This window comes from Apodemus sylvaticus, chromosome 8 (genome assembly GCF_947179515.1).
Source record: "Apodemus sylvaticus chromosome 8, mApoSyl1.1, whole genome shotgun sequence".
Taxonomy (NCBI): domain Eukaryota; kingdom Metazoa; phylum Chordata; class Mammalia; order Rodentia; family Muridae; genus Apodemus; species Apodemus sylvaticus.
The window spans coordinates 61526310-61543929 of NC_067479.1; the positions used below are offsets into that span (position 1 = coordinate 61526310).

At 38.7% G+C, this 17620-nt stretch overlaps 1 protein-coding gene across 1 annotated transcript; it reads left to right on the forward strand.

Annotated features, from left to right (window-relative positions):
- The first annotated feature begins 668 nt into the window (after nt 1–668).
- Esco2 (establishment of sister chromatid cohesion N-acetyltransferase 2) lies at nt 669–17348 on the forward strand. Its single transcript, XM_052191161.1, has 11 exons — nt 669–825; nt 2206–2283; nt 3411–4206; nt 5306–5396; nt 6936–6996; nt 8279–8405; nt 9653–9784; nt 11285–11374; nt 11832–11972; nt 13688–13848; nt 15583–17348. Exons 2-11 carry the CDS (start codon nt 2219–2221, stop codon nt 15713–15715), a joined length of 1797 nt encoding a protein of 598 aa, XP_052047121.1. The 5' UTR covers nt 669–825; nt 2206–2218; the 3' UTR covers nt 15716–17348.
- Nucleotides 17349–17620: the final 272 nt, after the last annotated feature.

Below are 17620 nucleotides of genomic sequence, written 5' to 3' on the forward strand. Positions count from 1 at the left end.
CTGGGCTCAGCTATTAAGAATACATACTACTCCTGCAGAGGACCTGAGTTCAATTCCTAGCATCCACATTTGGTAGCCTATAACTGTCTAAAACTTGATCAAGGGAATCCAACTCCTCTGACCTATGCTGGTATCTGCACTCACATACACATACTCACTCGCAGACATGCACGTAGTCAAAAAAAAATAAATAAAATCCTTAAAAATATATAAAGAATCGAACAGAATTATGCGAACATTCACATAATTTGAATAATAAAATACTAAAATGGAAACTGAAAATTTCGCTGTTCTTTCTAAATTTAATAAGGCTTCAAATGTGAAAAATAAGCGTCTCCAGTGTCTTAGAGATGTCACTTTCTGTTAGCTGTTTACACCAAATTGCCTCAGAATTTGGCTTAGAATTCAGTTGATTCACAAACTACAATTCCCAGAATGCACTTTCACAGGGCGGCAGCCTGAAGCCAGAAGTTGTTGCAGGATTTCAGGAGGTGTGGCTTCCCCCCCCCCCCCCCCCCGCCCTTCCCCGCTTCCTCCCTAACAGCTTTGCCTCTCAAGGGCGGGAGAATCTTAGAGACCACCTCACCGGAGGGCGGGGCAAGGACTAGCGAGAAGCCAATCACGGCGCAGGCTCTAGGAAGCGCTGAGCAGCGACGAATCAGAACGCAGCAGCGTTGGCGTCTAGTAGCGCGCGTGAATTTGAACACACCGGAGAGCGCCGGGCTCCTGTGAGCAGAGTTGTTTGTACGCTTGCTGAGGTGCAGAGGGATCTTTCCGTGGGTTCCCCGCAGGAGTGGACGCGGGTGCAGAGACTGAGGAGCGAAGGTAACGTCACGGGGCCAGGGCCTGGAGCGTGGCACGCTGCCTGCTCCTCAGGCGCGGCTCGTGCTCTGAGTGCCAGCTTCTCTCTCACGCAGCCTGGAGAGGTCTTCTCTGTTGTTGCCCGTAGACTTTCTGTTGGGCTTAGAGGTCGCGCCTGTGGAATTCTGTGGGACTGACATACCCTGTCCGAAGGAAGGGGGAGGAAGGAAAGAACCTTCTCGAAGCAGCTCCCTCAGGGGCAAGGCTTGCCTGCTGTGTCACTCCTTAGCAGCTGCCTGGCGAGGTCAAGGTCGTTCAAACCAAGGGAGCTCCCGCAGGGGGCAGGGGCCCGCTGGGACCGAGGGGAGGACTGCCCTACCCACAGTAACCTAGCGCGCCCGTCCAGCAAGGCTCTGCACAGGCTCTGCCTTCACGACCGTGCAGGCTGGGAAGATGGTTGGTTAGTCACAAAGTGTGCTGAGTGGACTATGGAGGAGACATCGCGTTCGAGGGAGGCTGGGGACAAGAGTTCTCCCTCAGCGGGCAGTGTGGAAGGAGCCTAGCAGGAGGGCTAAACCGCCCCGGGATTGGCGTCATTAGCGGAAAGGGTACCCTAATTAGGGTCCACCTGGCCCCGAACGAAACTACTGGAAACGCCTTCCTCGGTTTCTTTCCCTCCTTTCGTCTACTGTAGCTCAGCATTTCCCCAACCCGCCCCCTTCCCTCTTATCCCTGCTTTAAGTCTCTGATAGTTTACTGCTTTACTTCTTTCTATTTATTTACTTTTTTAGACCCCTATATCCCAGGCTTGCCTCAAACTCGGGATCCCTTTGCCTCAGCCTCCCATTAGCACCCTCACACCTGACTAGGTTTTGTTTGTTTTTCTGTGGTTGGTGTTTTCTTTTTTCTTCTTTCTTTCTTTCTTTCTTTCTTTCTTTCTTTCTTTCTTTCTTTCTTTCTTTCTTTCTTTCTTTCTAAGATTTATTTCTTTTATGTCTAAGAGTACACTGTTGCTGTCTTCAAAGACACCAGAAGGTGTTGGATTCTACCACTGAGGGTTGTGAAGCCATCATGTGGTTGTCAGGAATTGAACTCAGGACTTCTTGAAAAGCAGTCAGTGCTCTTAACCACTGAACCCTGTTCTTGTTTTTCCTTAATCTGTTTCTTGGAAACAGGCCTGGCGATTTAAGCTTGTGATTCCAGTCTTGGAAAGCTCAAAAGTTCAAGTTTATCCTTGGCAACAGAGTGAATGAGTTTGAATTTGAGGCTAACCTCTGATATGTGAAGCACTATCTCAAAAATAAATTTTCCTTTGGGTATTTATTTGCAATCACTTATTTAGAATCAAGATTTATAAAATACAGTTTTGACATGGTGTTTATAACTGACATTTACTGCCTTTAGGAATTTAGTTAAGATGATGGCAACTTTTACTCCAAGGAAGAGGAAGCGATATACATTGAATGCTGATGATGATGATAGGTAAGTCTTAACCTATACGTATGGACTTTTTAAGAAAGAAAAATCCAGTCTTCCCAAAGACTGGATTTTCTTTTTTGTTTTGTTGTTGTTGTTGTTGTTTTGAGACAGGGTTTCCCTATGTAGCCCTGGCTGTCCTGGAACTCACTCTGTAGACCAGGCTGGCCTTGAACTCAGAAATCCGCCTGCCTCCGCCTTCACCTCCCGAGCACTGGGATCACAGGCGTGCACCACCACCGCCCTGCTAAGACTGGATTTTCTAACAGAAGACAGTCTATTACAAAAAATTTATCATAGGGTGTTTTAGTGGCTAATTGGGAAAAATACATGGAGAATAATTTGTACGTCTTTTTTAAAAAGCTATTTGATGCATGTCAGTGTTTTGTCTGCATTTATGTCTGTGTACCATATATGTGCAATGCCCATAGACTGAAGTTACAGGCTGTTTGTGAAGGACCATGTGCAGGGAATTAGACCTGGGTCCTCTGAAAGCGTAGCCAGTGCTTTTAACAGCCGAGCCATCCCTCCAGCCCCTTGGCAATTTGTCTTATTTGAAACAGTCTTAACTATTTATACCTGGTTGGCCTCCAGAGCTAATTGAGATCTCTCCACCTTTGCCTCCTGAATGTTTGGATTGAAGGTAAATGCGACCATGCCCAGACCTAGTGTGGGATAATTTTTATATAGCCTAGACAGAGAAATTGATTTTGAAATATGCTTACTTTCATATCAAAGTTTCTTTGTAAACACTGTTTGTTTTTATGAGTGTTATCTGTTTATCTTTGATACAGGGACTCTATAAGTAGTCTTCGTTGTCCTGAACTACATATAGATCATGCTGGCCTCCAACTCACAGAGATCCTCTTTCCTCTGCCTCCAGAGTGTTGAGGTTAAAGGTGTGTGCCACATTGCCCATCTTATGAATGTTATATATATTAGAAATATATTTAAATGATTTAATAAAGACAGAATGTGAGGATCCTGTTAAACTAGTAGGTAATGTGTCAAACAGTGGAGAGGAGTGTTTTGGTTTTTTTGTATGACTATTAGGGAAAAGTTTACTAGTAGATCTAAATAAATTTTGAAAAAGAACCATAAACTTACCGATGAACTTTCTTTTTGTTTTGTAGCCTATTAACAGATATTTCATCAAGCAAATTAAATTTAAGATTTGCTGAAAATCTATTTCCATCACCTAATAAGAAACATAATTGTCAAAGCAGTGTTCAAAAGGAAGACAAGTCTTGCTCCCACCAACGCCATTTCACTTCAAGTCCATGCAAAACAACTAAAAATAATAGCTTGTTATTTGCAAACCACAGCTCATTATTTAAACCAGCTGTGTCTACTGTATCTTTCTACAATAAAAATAAGTACTACCTCAATCCACTGGAGAGAAAGTTGGTAAGAGAGTGTCGATCTATTCCTCTAGCAACTAAAAATGGAGATAAACCTTTTCCCAGTGTGACAGAAAATATTCAGAGAAAACCAGTCTGTACCAAGAAGAATAAAAAAAAACAGAAGAGTTTAACTGCTAAATATCAACCAAATTATAAGCATATCAAGTCTATATCAGGAAACTTAAAAATTTCCAAGCCAAATCAAGTGACCTATAAGCCAGTTGTAGACAAAAAGGACAGTTGTTTTCCAGCAGAAAATCATCCAAATTCTCCTCCTCGGGTTTTAAGCCAGAAAGTCAAACCACAAGTTACACTCCAAGGTGGAGCAGCATTTTTTGTTAGGAAAAAAAACTCTCTTAAAAAGTTACCTCTGGAAGATAAGCCATTACTTTTGCAGAAAAATGAACCAGAGGTCACTGAAGATGCTCCAGAGGCAAAGCAAGTACTGAAGTCCTTGTTCATGGATGAGAAATTAAATGTTGAGCTACAGGATGCAAGAAGTAAAAATGAAGAGAAACTGAGAAAGGTAAAGCTAAATGTATCATTTAAGAACACCTGGTGATTTAATAATGCTTAGATAGGAATTATGTGTATATAATTATGTAGATCAATAAGTGAATGAAATTTGACTTTCTTTACAGTTTGGAGAACCACTTTTATAAAACCAGAAAATATAAAGCTGGGTAGAAAATAACTGTGGTCTCTCCTTTGGCTTTAGGTAGTATACTCTGGAACATTAGCAGGAAGTTTTCTACTTTGCTTTTGTAGTTTCTCTGCTACTGTTAAATAGGAACTGCTATGGACAAAGCTCCCTCTAATGACTCTCAGAATGTAGTTACTATTCTGTGTATTTTTGCATGCATGTGCAGTGGGCAAGTGTTTATCAGGTACTATCTACTTTGGATTTTTTTTTTTTTTTGAGAAAGGAGCTCTTCCTTAGCTCAGGATCCAACTATGCTGCCTGTCTTTTCTTCCCTGGCCCAAGGATTACAAGCACAAACTGATGGGGTCCAACTCAGGTCCTCATTCTGCACAACAAGAACTTTATCAACCTAAACTACCAGTCTCGAGTTCATGATGAGAATTTGTTTACTAGTTTAAGAGAAAGTTTGTTATTTTTTTCCATTTTCACTAACTTTTAAAAGTTAATTTCATTATAATGAAAAGAATAGTATATAATTTTCTTTATGCCATCTTCATTTGGAAGCATACATATTTATTAAAGACTTATTATTAGCTTTAATATGTATGAGTGTTTCACCTGTTGATAAGTATGTGCATATGTGTATAAGTGGCCAAAAGAGGGAACTGGATTCCCTGGAACTGTAGCTAGAGACAGTTGAACCATTAAGAGGTGCTGAGAACCAAACCTGGCTAGAATTGCAGCCAGAGCTCTATTAACCACTGTGCTGTCCAACCCCTGAAGCATTTTTACAAGTATGGCAGTCTCTATATGAACCATATTCAATGAATGCGGAGGAAATTTCCGAATAAATAAAGATTGAAAACTTGATAAGTCATGCTATGAAGTATTATACGTGTGTTTGTTGAGATTTGTTCACTTGAAGACAATACAACTAAGGATAAGGGTTTTTCTTTATTTCTGTTAACCTGTTTATTATTAGAATTCCTCAGGTGCAATCCTTTCTTCAAAGGAATGTAAAGTTGATAAACATAATTTTCCTTCAGAGAAGTCACATGATGAGAACAAGACAAGTAAGTAAGAACATTTACATTAATTAGCCCAGCAACTTGTAACAGTGCTTCATTCTGCATGTCCATATGAGATTTTATATCTGCTAACATTTTCTGGGCCTTCTTAAGTACTGTGCCTATCATTACTATCTCTGGGGAACTGTTGTCTATGGTAAAGCAGTATGTTTTGAAAAGAAGCAAAGGAGCTTTTAGGTTAAAGCTTCAGACAAAGGAAACATTTATCCTTAGGTAATCTCTGGCTGTTTCTATTTTCCTAAGCTCACTTAGGCTTCTCTTGATTCTACCATGTTTAGTCAGGGTCTCTTGTTTGTATTTTCTGTATTCCCATTAACTAGCCTGTGGTATATGATGATTCTCCTCTCTCTAACTCCATAGGAGTACTGGGATTCCAGACACCAAACTCTGCATCTTGGTTTTTTTGTTTTTTGTTTTTGTTTGTTTGTTTGTTTTTGAGACAGGGTTCTCTGTATAGCCCTGGCTGTCCTGGAACTCGTTCTGTAGACCAGGCTGGCCTTGAACTCAGATCCGCCTGCCTCTGCCTCTCAAATTCTAGGATCAAAGGTGTGTGCCACCACTACCCGGCTTGTTTTTGCTTTTCTATTCCATGGATTGAACTTGGGATCAGAAATTGACCTACACAAATAAAGCAATGATTTTGGCAGAGACAAAGGTAGTCTTTCACAAATGGTGCCAGAACAACTGGGTACCCAGTCAAAATGAATTTCCACCTTCCGCCTCAGGAGATTGCTCTGCTGAGGCATGAGCATCTTAACCCTACTATGCTCTCTGGGGAGTTAGACCCTCTCAAATTTATCTCTCTTATTTATTCCTCCACTTAAATAAACCAATGAGCTCATGGGTATGTTGTCACTGTGGATAAGTGAATGCTTATTTTTTGCATTTAAATCCAATTTATTTTTATTGTTGAAATTATTCTGTTTTGATTATGATGGTCGTTTTCAGCCTAATTCTCCTTGGCATGTCTCATCTTTTTTTTTCTTTTTTTTTTTTTTTTTTTTTTTTTGAGCACTGTCTTAGTTTCTTATGCTATGGACTCATTCAGTATTTTCCTCAGATTCTTCCTCCTCACAGTTCTCATTGACTTCTCTAATCTAGTATTTAACCTATTGTTTTTCTTTTATGACAGGATTTCTTTTATAAACCATTCTGCCCTTGAACTCAAAGAGATCCGCCTGCCTCTCAAGTGCTGGGATTAAAGGCATGCACCAGTACCACATAATTTATATTTTGATTGGTGATCTATTTTGACTGGGTATCCAGTTGTTCTGGCACCATTTGTGAAAGACTACCTTTGTCTCTGCCAAAATCATTGCTTTATTTGTGTAGGTCAATTTCTGAACTCTTTTGTTCCATTGACCTACCTGTCTCTTTTTTGGCAATTTGTACTATCTTAATTATGGTTGACTCTTTAAGTTAGGCAGTGTACATTTTTTGTTCTTATTAACCTTCAGCGTCTTATGCGTCAGAGCTCAGATTTTGTTCAGTAATGCAACCTTCTGCTGCTTTTCCCCCTAACAGTTTCTCTGGAGTCAGAGTCTGTCTATCCCATCTTCAGTGTTTCTTCAGTGAACACAAAAAGGTAGGAATTATTTTTGCTTTAATGCCCTAATTTTATTAACTATATAGGTTTATTTTTCTCTCATGTAATGCTACATCATTTTTTTTTTCTTTACCACTAAGGGGAAATAATAATACTGAGAATAGAAGATGAGATTAGTTTCTTTTTTTATTACACATGGAATAGATTTTTGTGGACTTGAGTAAAGTAATTGTTACATTATTACATAGTACCTAGCCTGTAAGTAATTAGTTTATTATTTCACTTAAAGATCCTTGGGACAATCTAGAAGGTAAACACAATTAGTATTGTTATAATTATAATCATCTCATCTGAGGAAATAGGAATTTAGCCACCATTGCAGTTAGTAGGTCCTCAGTGCTGGGGCCAGGAATAGAATTCACATTTGAATCAAAAGCCCATTGGATTATATTTCTTCCCCTAGATGACAATATATTAACAATAACTAAATTTAATGAACATTTATAATCATGATATAGGTACTAGTAGCTTCCATTTTACAGATGGGAGAAATTGTGGCCAGAAAAGTAAGAGTAGTTTAGTGTTATTAAGTCATGGCTAAATACTGTGATGGCAAGGTGGTGTCATGTAGAGAACATGACAAGTAGAAGGTCTACGTTTTGTATTGTCTGAACATCTTGCTAAAAAAAAATTTGATTTTTTTTTTTCTTCACTCATTTGTTGTTGAATGTCGGGGTATTCAGAAATCTTGTGCCTACTTGCCACCAACTGTGCCCCCCCCCCCCCCGGCGCGTGCGTGCGTGCGTGCGTGCGTGCGTGCGTGCGTGCGTGCGTGCGGTGTACATTGATGTGTGGGCACTTGTGTATATGTATACACAAGCCTATGGAAGCCAGAGGTCACCCTGGGTGATCTTCCTATGGAGTTGTCACTGTACTTTCTGAGTCAGGATTTCTCACTCAAGTACCCAAGTAAAATTAAAATGTTGCTGGATCCTAATATGCTGGTGACTATCGTTGCCTTGGGTTATAAGATTCAACATTAACATCTGCCTAGAATTAACATCTGCCTCTTTATACTTGAGTGGGTAGATATTGTCCTAAGATCTGACAGAGAAAGAAAAGTCCATTTTTAAAGTGCAGTTAGCTTCTAAAGCAATTCTCTATATGTGTGTCTAGTACTACAGAGGAAAGTTTTTTGGCTGTCAGATCTGGATTGGAGTCTTGACATTGAATTTGTTCATTATGTTCCTCTGAGTAAGTGATTACTTCTGGGACCTTGGGTTTCTTACTGTTCCATATTTTCTAACTTTCTCTTTTAAAGGTCTCCACCTGAAGAACAGTCGTCTGCGGGATCTATTCCATGTACTAACTTCTTGAAACAGACAAATGTACAGAAAAATATTAATTCCAGAGATACAAATAAAGGAGGAAAAGACCAGCTTGTCATTGTGAGTAAATTCAAAATAAAGGTCTTTCCATACACGGCACATGCAGTTAGCCTTTCACAATGGTTATCATGGGTTGTGGGTTTCCAAGTTTGTAATTGCCAGTGTTGTTGTGGTACCATTCAAAGCTAGCCAGTACTTTGGAGCTTATAGTTTGGGGGCAGTGCAAGTATTTGAGTAGGATGCTATGAATGGCTTGTTTCTAGGTAAGAAAATTCTCAATAAAAGATGCAGTGGAAATAGCAACATTAAATTAGAACTAAGTTTAGCAAGCTGGCTATGTACTGGATTCAGTTCTATAATCTATGAGTCGAAAAGTGTAGTTAACATTTTTGAATGGTTTTGTTTATGGTTCTAGGAATTGAGGCTGATGCTCTCATTCCTGGATAGGCAAGGCTCTGCCACTAAGCTACATTGCACCCCCAGAGGTGTTTGATTTTGAGAAAGAATCTCACTATGTTGCCCAAGCTGGCCTTGAACTCTAAATCTTCCTGCCTCCACTTCTAAGGCAGCTGTAATTATAAGCCTGTGCCTGCAAGCCGGGCTTTCAGAAGTTTCGAAGCAAAGAGAAGAGTTAATTAGTTAACCTTTTGTTGGTACATAAACTATCATGACTGATAGAAGAAAGTTTATTTTGGCTCTGGTTCCAAGGGAAGGCATAATGATAACATGATGGGCAGCCAGAATGGAAAGTTGGCTGGTCACATTTTAACCTCATACAGGAAGCAGAGACAACAGCAAGAAGTAGTCTATAAGCTTTCAAAGCCTGCCCCCCAGTGATGGCCTTTATCCAGGGAGGCTGCACTTCCGAAAGCTTCCATAATCTCCACAAACAGCCCACCAACCATGCACCAAGTATTCAAATAGATTCTTATTCAAATACAGCAGTGGCAGATCACATATGGTCTGAAAAGCCTCAAGTATTTACTTCTACCTTCTCACAGAAAAACTACCAATCACTGTCTTAATAATTCAGAATCTAGTATTTTCAATGACATTAAAAGCAATGTTTTATGAGAATTCATAGAGCCATCTTTTGAGGCAGAGAATTTAATATTTACAGATAAAGAATTTAACACTACAGATAATTTAAGGCAAAAACACTATTACAGAATGTTGTCCCTTCTGTTTGAAATGAGGCCTTTTCTTTTTCTTGGTCTTTTGTATGAGCCCTTCCTAAAGGTCTATTATTCACCCAGTTCTTTGGGTTTATGATTTTGTTTGCTTGCATGCTTGTTCTTTAATTGTAGGATGCAGGTCAGAAACATTTTGGGACGACTATCTGTAAGTCTTGTGGCATGATCTATACTGCTTCCAATCCTGAAGATGAAATACAACATCTCCAACATCACCATCGATTTCTGGAAGGAATTAAATATGTGGTGAGTCAAGAAGTCTTTCAGTTTGTTCTGTCGGTATAATGGTATGAAAGAAGGCATTTGTACCATAATTATTGAAAGATCTGTATATCTATAAATTTTTCATTTCTTGTAGTAGAAGCTAGCTGCTCATGTTAGCTTCTTCTGTGATCCCAGCATTTAAGAAGAGGTTGAGGCATAAGGATCACTGAGTTCAGATTCAGACTGGGTACATAATGAGTTTCAAGCCAGTCTGTCAGTTTGGGCTATAAAAGTGAGATAGTGTCTTAAGAAAATAAACATAACAGACTCTAGAAAGGCTTAGAGAGCAAGAGTGCTAACTGCACCAGATGCAACTGCATAGGAATCCCCGAGCTGTAAGGGAGTATGCTGGGGAACAAGTATTCAAATACATTAACTTGTGGGAGACATTTCACATTCAAACATCTAGGGTAAGACCTATGCAGATTCATAAAAGGAAAAATTGAGCCTCAGGATTATCTGGGCTTGTTTCTCTTTCTCTTCAGTCCATTTATGTCCTCTGTTTATAATCTTCCACTTTTCAAAGCTTGGCTTACTGTCTAGACACCTATTTCAGATAGTTTACAGGTCTTCAGGTCCAGTTCAGGCTACAACTGCTATGAGTTCAGAAATACAGTTGTTGTGTTATAGTCAGAAGATGGCAGTTCACGGCTCCCCAGCTTCTTCCTCGTCTTTCAGATTTTCTCCTCTGTGATGTTCTCTGAGCCTTGGAGGGATTGGTATAAATGTCCCGTTAGAGCTAAACACTCCTCAGTACCTTGTTTTCAGCACCTTGAACAGCTGTGGGCACTCTGCATTATTCCCTGCAGAGAGAATAGTCACTGTGACTCTTTAGTACAGTTCCTCATGTTATGCTGGCCCCCAACCATAAGATTATTTTTAAGAAAAAATTACAAATTCCAGTTAGGCTGTATAAAAGACACAAAGTCATGCTATTTATTTTCAAGCTTGGAGCTATTCTAACTTACATCCCAGCCATATATCCCTGTTACTGCTGTTTCTCTTGGTCAAGTGCTCATGGTGGCCTCCTCCTCTCTTTCCTTTTCTCTCTTTCTCTTGTTTTGCCTCAAACTCCTCACTCCATCCTGGGAGCAAACTTTAAACAGCAAAAGCTGGTAAGCTGGTGCACAGGAGAATTCACTTGTCTTGAGGCAACCAGAATTTATGGTACAGAATTTAGCATATGAATACATAACCGCACCAGAGCAACCCCCAACAGGTTATTTTTGTTGCTACTTCCTAACTAATTTTTCTACTGCTACAGATCTGGAATGTAAGTATCTGATATTTCTGTTGGTCTTGTAACCTCTATAAAAAGGATCTTGACCCATAGGTTGAGAACACCATAGTTGGTCAAGGCCACAACCTCCATCTTACCTTTCTGGTCACTCGTTGTTTGACCATCTGTTGTCTCCTAACCAAAATATTTTATGTGTTCTGTTTATAAATTAACAATATTTTCTCCTTTACCTGCTTTGGCAGGGCTGGAAAAGAGAACGGGTAGTAGCAGAGTTTTGGGATGGGAAGATTGTGTTGGTCCTGCCACATGATCCAAGTTATGCCATCAAAAAGGTATGTATGGGGATTTTCTCCTCTCTTAAGAAAAGCATCAGTGAAATGTGAACTGCTTTCCTGGTGTGCCAATAGCCTTCTTTATTGCATAGGCTTAAGTGTTCATACTGGCTTGTATTGAGTCTTGGTCAGATGTGTTTGTTCTCTGTTGGTGTTGCTATTTCCTGAGTTGAATGTCACCAACAGAAATGATAAAGCTAAAGGAAATCTGCCTGGGGCTCTGACTCCTCCACTCTGCTAGGATTCTGAATGTCTCTTAAAAGCATTCTTTAAAGGTAGCCTTTTCCCTAAGTACCAGGTGCATGCATCAATTCTAAAATAAGTTTGAGGGTATATAATTTTAGAAAATAGAGATAATAAAAGCCAAATGATGGTGATCATGTTTCGTGAGGATACACATATTTAGTTTTTGTTGTGATTTTTAAACGAAACTCACCTGCTTTTTAACACTTGTCAGGTAGAAGATGTCCAAGAACTTGTGGATATGGAATTGGGTTTCCAGCAGGTTGTTCCCATGTGTCCAAACAAAACCAAAACCTTCCTTTTTATTGATGAAAAGAGAGTAGTTGGATGTTTAATTGCGGAACCCATCAAACAGGTGTGTTGTATGTCTTACGTTATTAAAATGTCTTTGGCTGTAATTAAATTCATTCATTTACATTATATTTAGTATTTTGTCTATAATATAAGCAGAATAAGTCTGTTTTTGTGTAGCCATTTCTCTATCTGGGAGTATAAAAATGTAGTGACTTTTATGTAAGAATCTGTAGACCTAAGTTATTACATCGCAGCTCAGCAGATATATTTAACAAAATAATCATTACTCATTCCTCACTTACAATCTATTTATCTATGTATCTATCATAAAGTCAGTGTCACTAACTCTGGCTAGCCTGGAACTCAGAAGTCTTCCTGCCTCTGCCTCCCGCCCCCCAAGTCTGGGATTAAAGGTGTGTGTCTCTGTGCCCAACTACTGTCTACTTTAGACATTAATTAGCAGTTCTAGAAAGCAGTTTTCTTATTAAAAGTTAGAGAAAAGCAGTTTGTGTGCATTGTCAATAGAGAGCAAATATGCATTAATTGTTTGTCAGTCATACCGTAATAAAGTTGGTGCTGGAAAAGAATGCCAAGAACCACTTTTATTAACAACAAAAGGACCCAAAGAACAATAGAACATTGGGTGTATCCACAGGCTTCAAGGTTTGATCCCAGGTGTGTGTGTATGTACATACATGAAAATTGTTAGCCAGGCAGTGGTGATGCACACCTTTGATCACAGCACTTGAGAAGCAGAGGCTACCATTGTCTACTTACCAAGTTCCATGTTAGCCAAGGCTATACAGGGAAAGCCTGTCTTAAAAGAATAATAATAATAAAGAACAACAACAATAATAATGGAGGAGGAAAAAGAAGAATAATGTTGGAATTACATGCCTGTAATCCCAGCACTCTGGGAGGCAGAGGCAGGCGGATTTCTAAGTTCGAGGCCAGCCTGATCTACAGAGTGAGCTCCAAGACAGCCAGGGCTATACAGAGAAACCCTGTCTCAGAAAAAAAAAAAACCAAAAAACAAAACAAAAAAAAACATCTTTAATGTTTTCCTCGCAGGAAAATATGTATGATGATAAAAATGTTTAACTGCCTTGATTTAGATAACTCATAATGTCACCAAAGATTAAAACAGCAGGTTGTACTTTTTGAAAGAAATTCTCTGCAAGTTGATTTTATGGGCCTTGAAGTTGTGATCTTCTGCCTCAGTCTCATGTACATGGTTCAGGCCTGTGCCACTGGATGTGGCTTACCTAGCTTAACTGTAACCCTATACATGCATATATACATTTAAACATATAAACATGTGGAGACCTTAGATAGGATTTATTGTATCTAGATGAAACACGGCAAGTTTCAGACTTTGTATTTGTTAGATTGTGCAACATCTGCCATTTTGTAATGCATGTATTATGGGTCCATCCATTTGCCCCAGATGATAAGATTTGTAGATATTTTCTCCTAATGTTTTTCTGCATGTTGTGTTCTTTCCTGTACTGAAGGTTTCTAGCTTAATTTTCAACTTATGGTTTATAACCATTGGTTACTCCAGTTCTAGGGGATCCAGTACCCTCTCTAAAAAAGTGCATATGCATACATACATAAAGAACACTCATATACATAAATATGATTTAAGGAGTAACAAAATATTTCTGGTAGATTATAATTAGGCTTTGTTTAAAGTTTGGATTTTTGTTTGCTTTTTAAAAGAAAAGTCAACTTGTCTGCGTGTTTAGTTGTAGATGCTTTTGTGTGTCATTTCAGGCTTTTCGTGTCCTGTCAGAACCAAGTGCCAGTAAAGAATGTTCTAGAGCTTGGCGGTGTTCAGATATACCAGAACCTGCAATTTGTGGAATAAGTAGAATCTGGGTCTTCAGACTAAAAAGAAGAAAGCGCATTGCAAGACGACTGGTTGACACTGTCAGGTAAGGAGACAGAATAGCTTTAGACCGAATCTTCCTTGGCTCACAAGCAAAACAGAATTCTGCTAAAATACTTTTTATACTGTCAAAGGCAGATGTTAACATTAGCATGAAATACTCAATATACATTCCATGCCAAGCTTAATTAAGTGTAACTCCTTCCTTCCTTCCTTCCTTCCTTCCTTCCTTCCTTCCTTCCTTCCTTCCTTCCTTCCTTCCTTCCTTCCTTCCCTCTCTCCCTCCCTGTTGCCTTTCTTCTTTTTTCTTTCTTTCCTTTTCTTTTCTCTCTCTCTCTTTTTTTTTTTAAAGATTTATTATATGAGAGTACACTGTAGCTGTCTTCAGACATTCCAGAAGAGGGAGTCAGATCTCATTACGATGGTTGTGAGCCACCAATGTGGTTTCTGGGATTTGAACTCAGGACCTTCAGAAGAGTAGTCAGTGTTCTTAAGCACTGAGCTATCTCTCCAGCCCTCTTTTCTTTCTTTCTTGACTTTATTTTTTAAAGATGGGGTTCATAGTTGAGATAGAGTCTCATTATTAGCCTTGGCTAGCCTTGAACTACTTAACTGATCCTTCTGCTTCCATTGCTAGAATTGCAAACATGCACCACTATGCCCCCCTCATTTTGTCTTTGTTCTTATTTACATCTGTGTTTGTATCCATGTCTGTGTGGGTATAAGCCATGTGGGTGCAGTGTTTGAAGGCCAGAAAAGATCAGACTTGGAGCTGGAGTTTTACAGGTAGTTATGAGCCAAATATGAGTACTGGAAACCAAGCTCTAGTCCTCTGCAAGAGCAGGCTATTTCAGTAACATTACTGTGACAAAACAGTGCGATCAAGGCAACTTATAAAAGCAATCATTAATTTGGGGGCTCATGGTTCCAGAGGGTTTAGGGTCAATAACCATTAGTAAGCAGGCTGGAAGACACAGTCCTAGAGCAGGATGTGAGAGCTCATATCTAATCCACAAGCATGAGTCAAAGAAAGCTAACTGGAAATGGCATGGGCTTTTGAAATATCCAAACTGGTCCCTAATGACACTCTTCCTCCAACAAGGCCACACCTCCTCATTCTTCCCAAATAGTTTTACCAGCTAGGGACTAAGTATTCAAATATATGAGCCTGTGGATCCATTCTCTTTCAAACTACCACAAGCACATATGTACTCCTAACCAGTGAGCCATTTCTTCTATCTCCCCCTCACCACCCCATCCCCATTTGTTTTTCTTACATTTATGTTCTTACATAACCACAGAATGGTCAAGTTCAATAAACTTTATTATCAATATCCTCTTTATCTAGTTGGTAGTCCAGGGTTTGTTTTCCTCACTTATTTCAAATACCTTCCACTAGTTTTCATTTTAATGCAGGATCACATTGTATAATGGTTATGTTTCTTAGTTTTCTTTTCTATTATTTATTTATTAATTAAATGTCTAAGTACACTGTAGCTGTCTTCAGACACTCCAGAAGAGGGCAACAGATCTCATTACGGATGGTTGTGAGCCACCATGTGGTAGCTGGGATTTGAACTCAGGACCTCTGGAAGAGCATAACCGCTGAGCCATCTCTCCAGCCCTTAGTTTTCTTGATGTCATGAGACATCTCTAAATCCAAGGCATTTTGTTATCAGAAAAAATAGTTTTAGTCAGTTACTTATATTGTTGTATTAATGTTTCATTGAAATCCAAAATTTTAGTTTATAATGGTCTTTTCCCTTTTTTTTTTCTGTAGGAACTGCTTCATGTTTGGCTGTTTTCTCAGCACTAATGAAATTGCATTTTCTGACCCAACACCAGATGGCAAATTATTTGCAACCAAGTACTGCAACACCCCGAATTTCCTTGTATATAATTTTCATAGCTAAAGTCAATTTCAACTACAAATCTGGTACTATGTGGAAAAGTTCCACTAGATAGAAATTAGTAGCAGAATGAAAATCATAAGACTGTACACATGTACATACTATTTTTTTTCTTTATATGTTAGATAATTTGTTGAGGACTGTTTGGGATTCAAAGAAGAAAGATCTTTGTATACTGTACATTCTGAATTCTTAATTCTGAAAAACTTCACAGCAAGGTGGTTTTTGCAGAAACTGGGCTACTTTAAAAGGAACACATGAACACACTTTTAGACTATGGTTGTCTCATGCTTCATCAGTAGAATCTAAACACAGGCCATGAGATAATTCCTGAATTCCTTATGTAGCGATCCCTTTACAAGCATACTATAGCAGCTAAGTTGAAAATACTTAAAAATATTTTGAATTTCTGATTTGTAATAGGATAGCAGGAATAATTCCATAATCCCTTAGAAAATCAATCAAAAGCATGCTTATAAAATTTAATTAAGACTATTTGGCAGTGTTATCTGATTTTTTTTAATTATATAAAAATGCTAGTAGGTAACTGAAGTCATGAATCAGATTAATGGACCTAAGAACATATTGACCTTATGGAATATTCTGTATACCTAAGTGCACTCAGATTTTCTGAATTTGGATACCCATTTGTAAAGTAGAAAATTCAGGTTATTTCTTAAAGGTCATTTAACTGATACCTGGCACAAGACATAAAGTTGTTTTTGCTTTTTTGTACTATATTTTTTGTTGTAAAATTGGTTCATCTTTAGTGTAATTTGCCTGTAATACTTCAAAAATTAGTAAGAGTTAAAATTATAATTATGTAAACATTTTAATGTTATTTGCTGCACAGAATCTCTAAGTGTTTTATTATAAATTTTATTAAAATTTCATTGTTCAGTGACTTTTGAGAAATCAATTAGATTTTTTTTTTTTAATAATTGTTAGTAGTGTATGTGTGCATGCATTTCAAGGTGCCTCCATGGCAGTTAGAGAATGACCCTTGGGGGGCACTTCTCTCCTGCCATAGCTTCCAAGGATCCAAGTCAGGTAGCCAGGCTTCTGCAAGGACCACATGAAGTGATAATTTGAGTCCATACTAAAAATTGAATTTTACAATTCAATTTACAACAGTAAGTCCACATACCCTAAAGTAGACTGCACATTAGAGTGTAGCAGTAGAAAGGAAAGTGAGCACTGCACTAGTGGGTACCCTGCCAGCAATAGCAACAGCCATGTGACTGTGCTGAAACTTGCTTTGCTACAGCAGCAGGGTATTTATTTGCCTTTCTCAAATATAATTCCATGTGAGCATGAACTAAACATCAGACACGTTCCAGTGGACATTGTACAAAATACCTAAACACCATACCCTAAAACTCAAAAGCAATGAAAAAAAAAAATCTGAACTTAGTCAAGGGGCCATGACATCCCTAAGTGTGGCATTTGAATGGGATCTTGGAACAGAAAATGTCACTGAACAGTAAATCTGAATAAAGTATGGAGTTTTATTGCATTTCAGTACTGGTTTATTGTGACAGGTACAGTGATGTAAAGTGCTAAATGGAAAATGTGTCTATAGGAACTGCTGGGACAAAATTTGTCAATTAAAGTGCCAGTTTATGTTTTGAGTCAATTCATGCTTTATGGCAAGGACCTGTCACTTGGGCAAACCTACTTTTAAAATGACACATCAGAGAAGGGGCAGATAAGACTACTGAGTCTCAGTGTGCACACTTAAACAATTTTTCCATAAGTAAACTTTCACTTTGATGTCACTTTCCTACTAATTTGATGGACAATGTGCTAATTAGTAATCTGTTTGGTGTACTAAGAGGAACCTACAGGAAATTCTAAAGAATAATGCTTCCTATCTGTTGCCAAGTCTGAGTACACCACCTGGTTTCA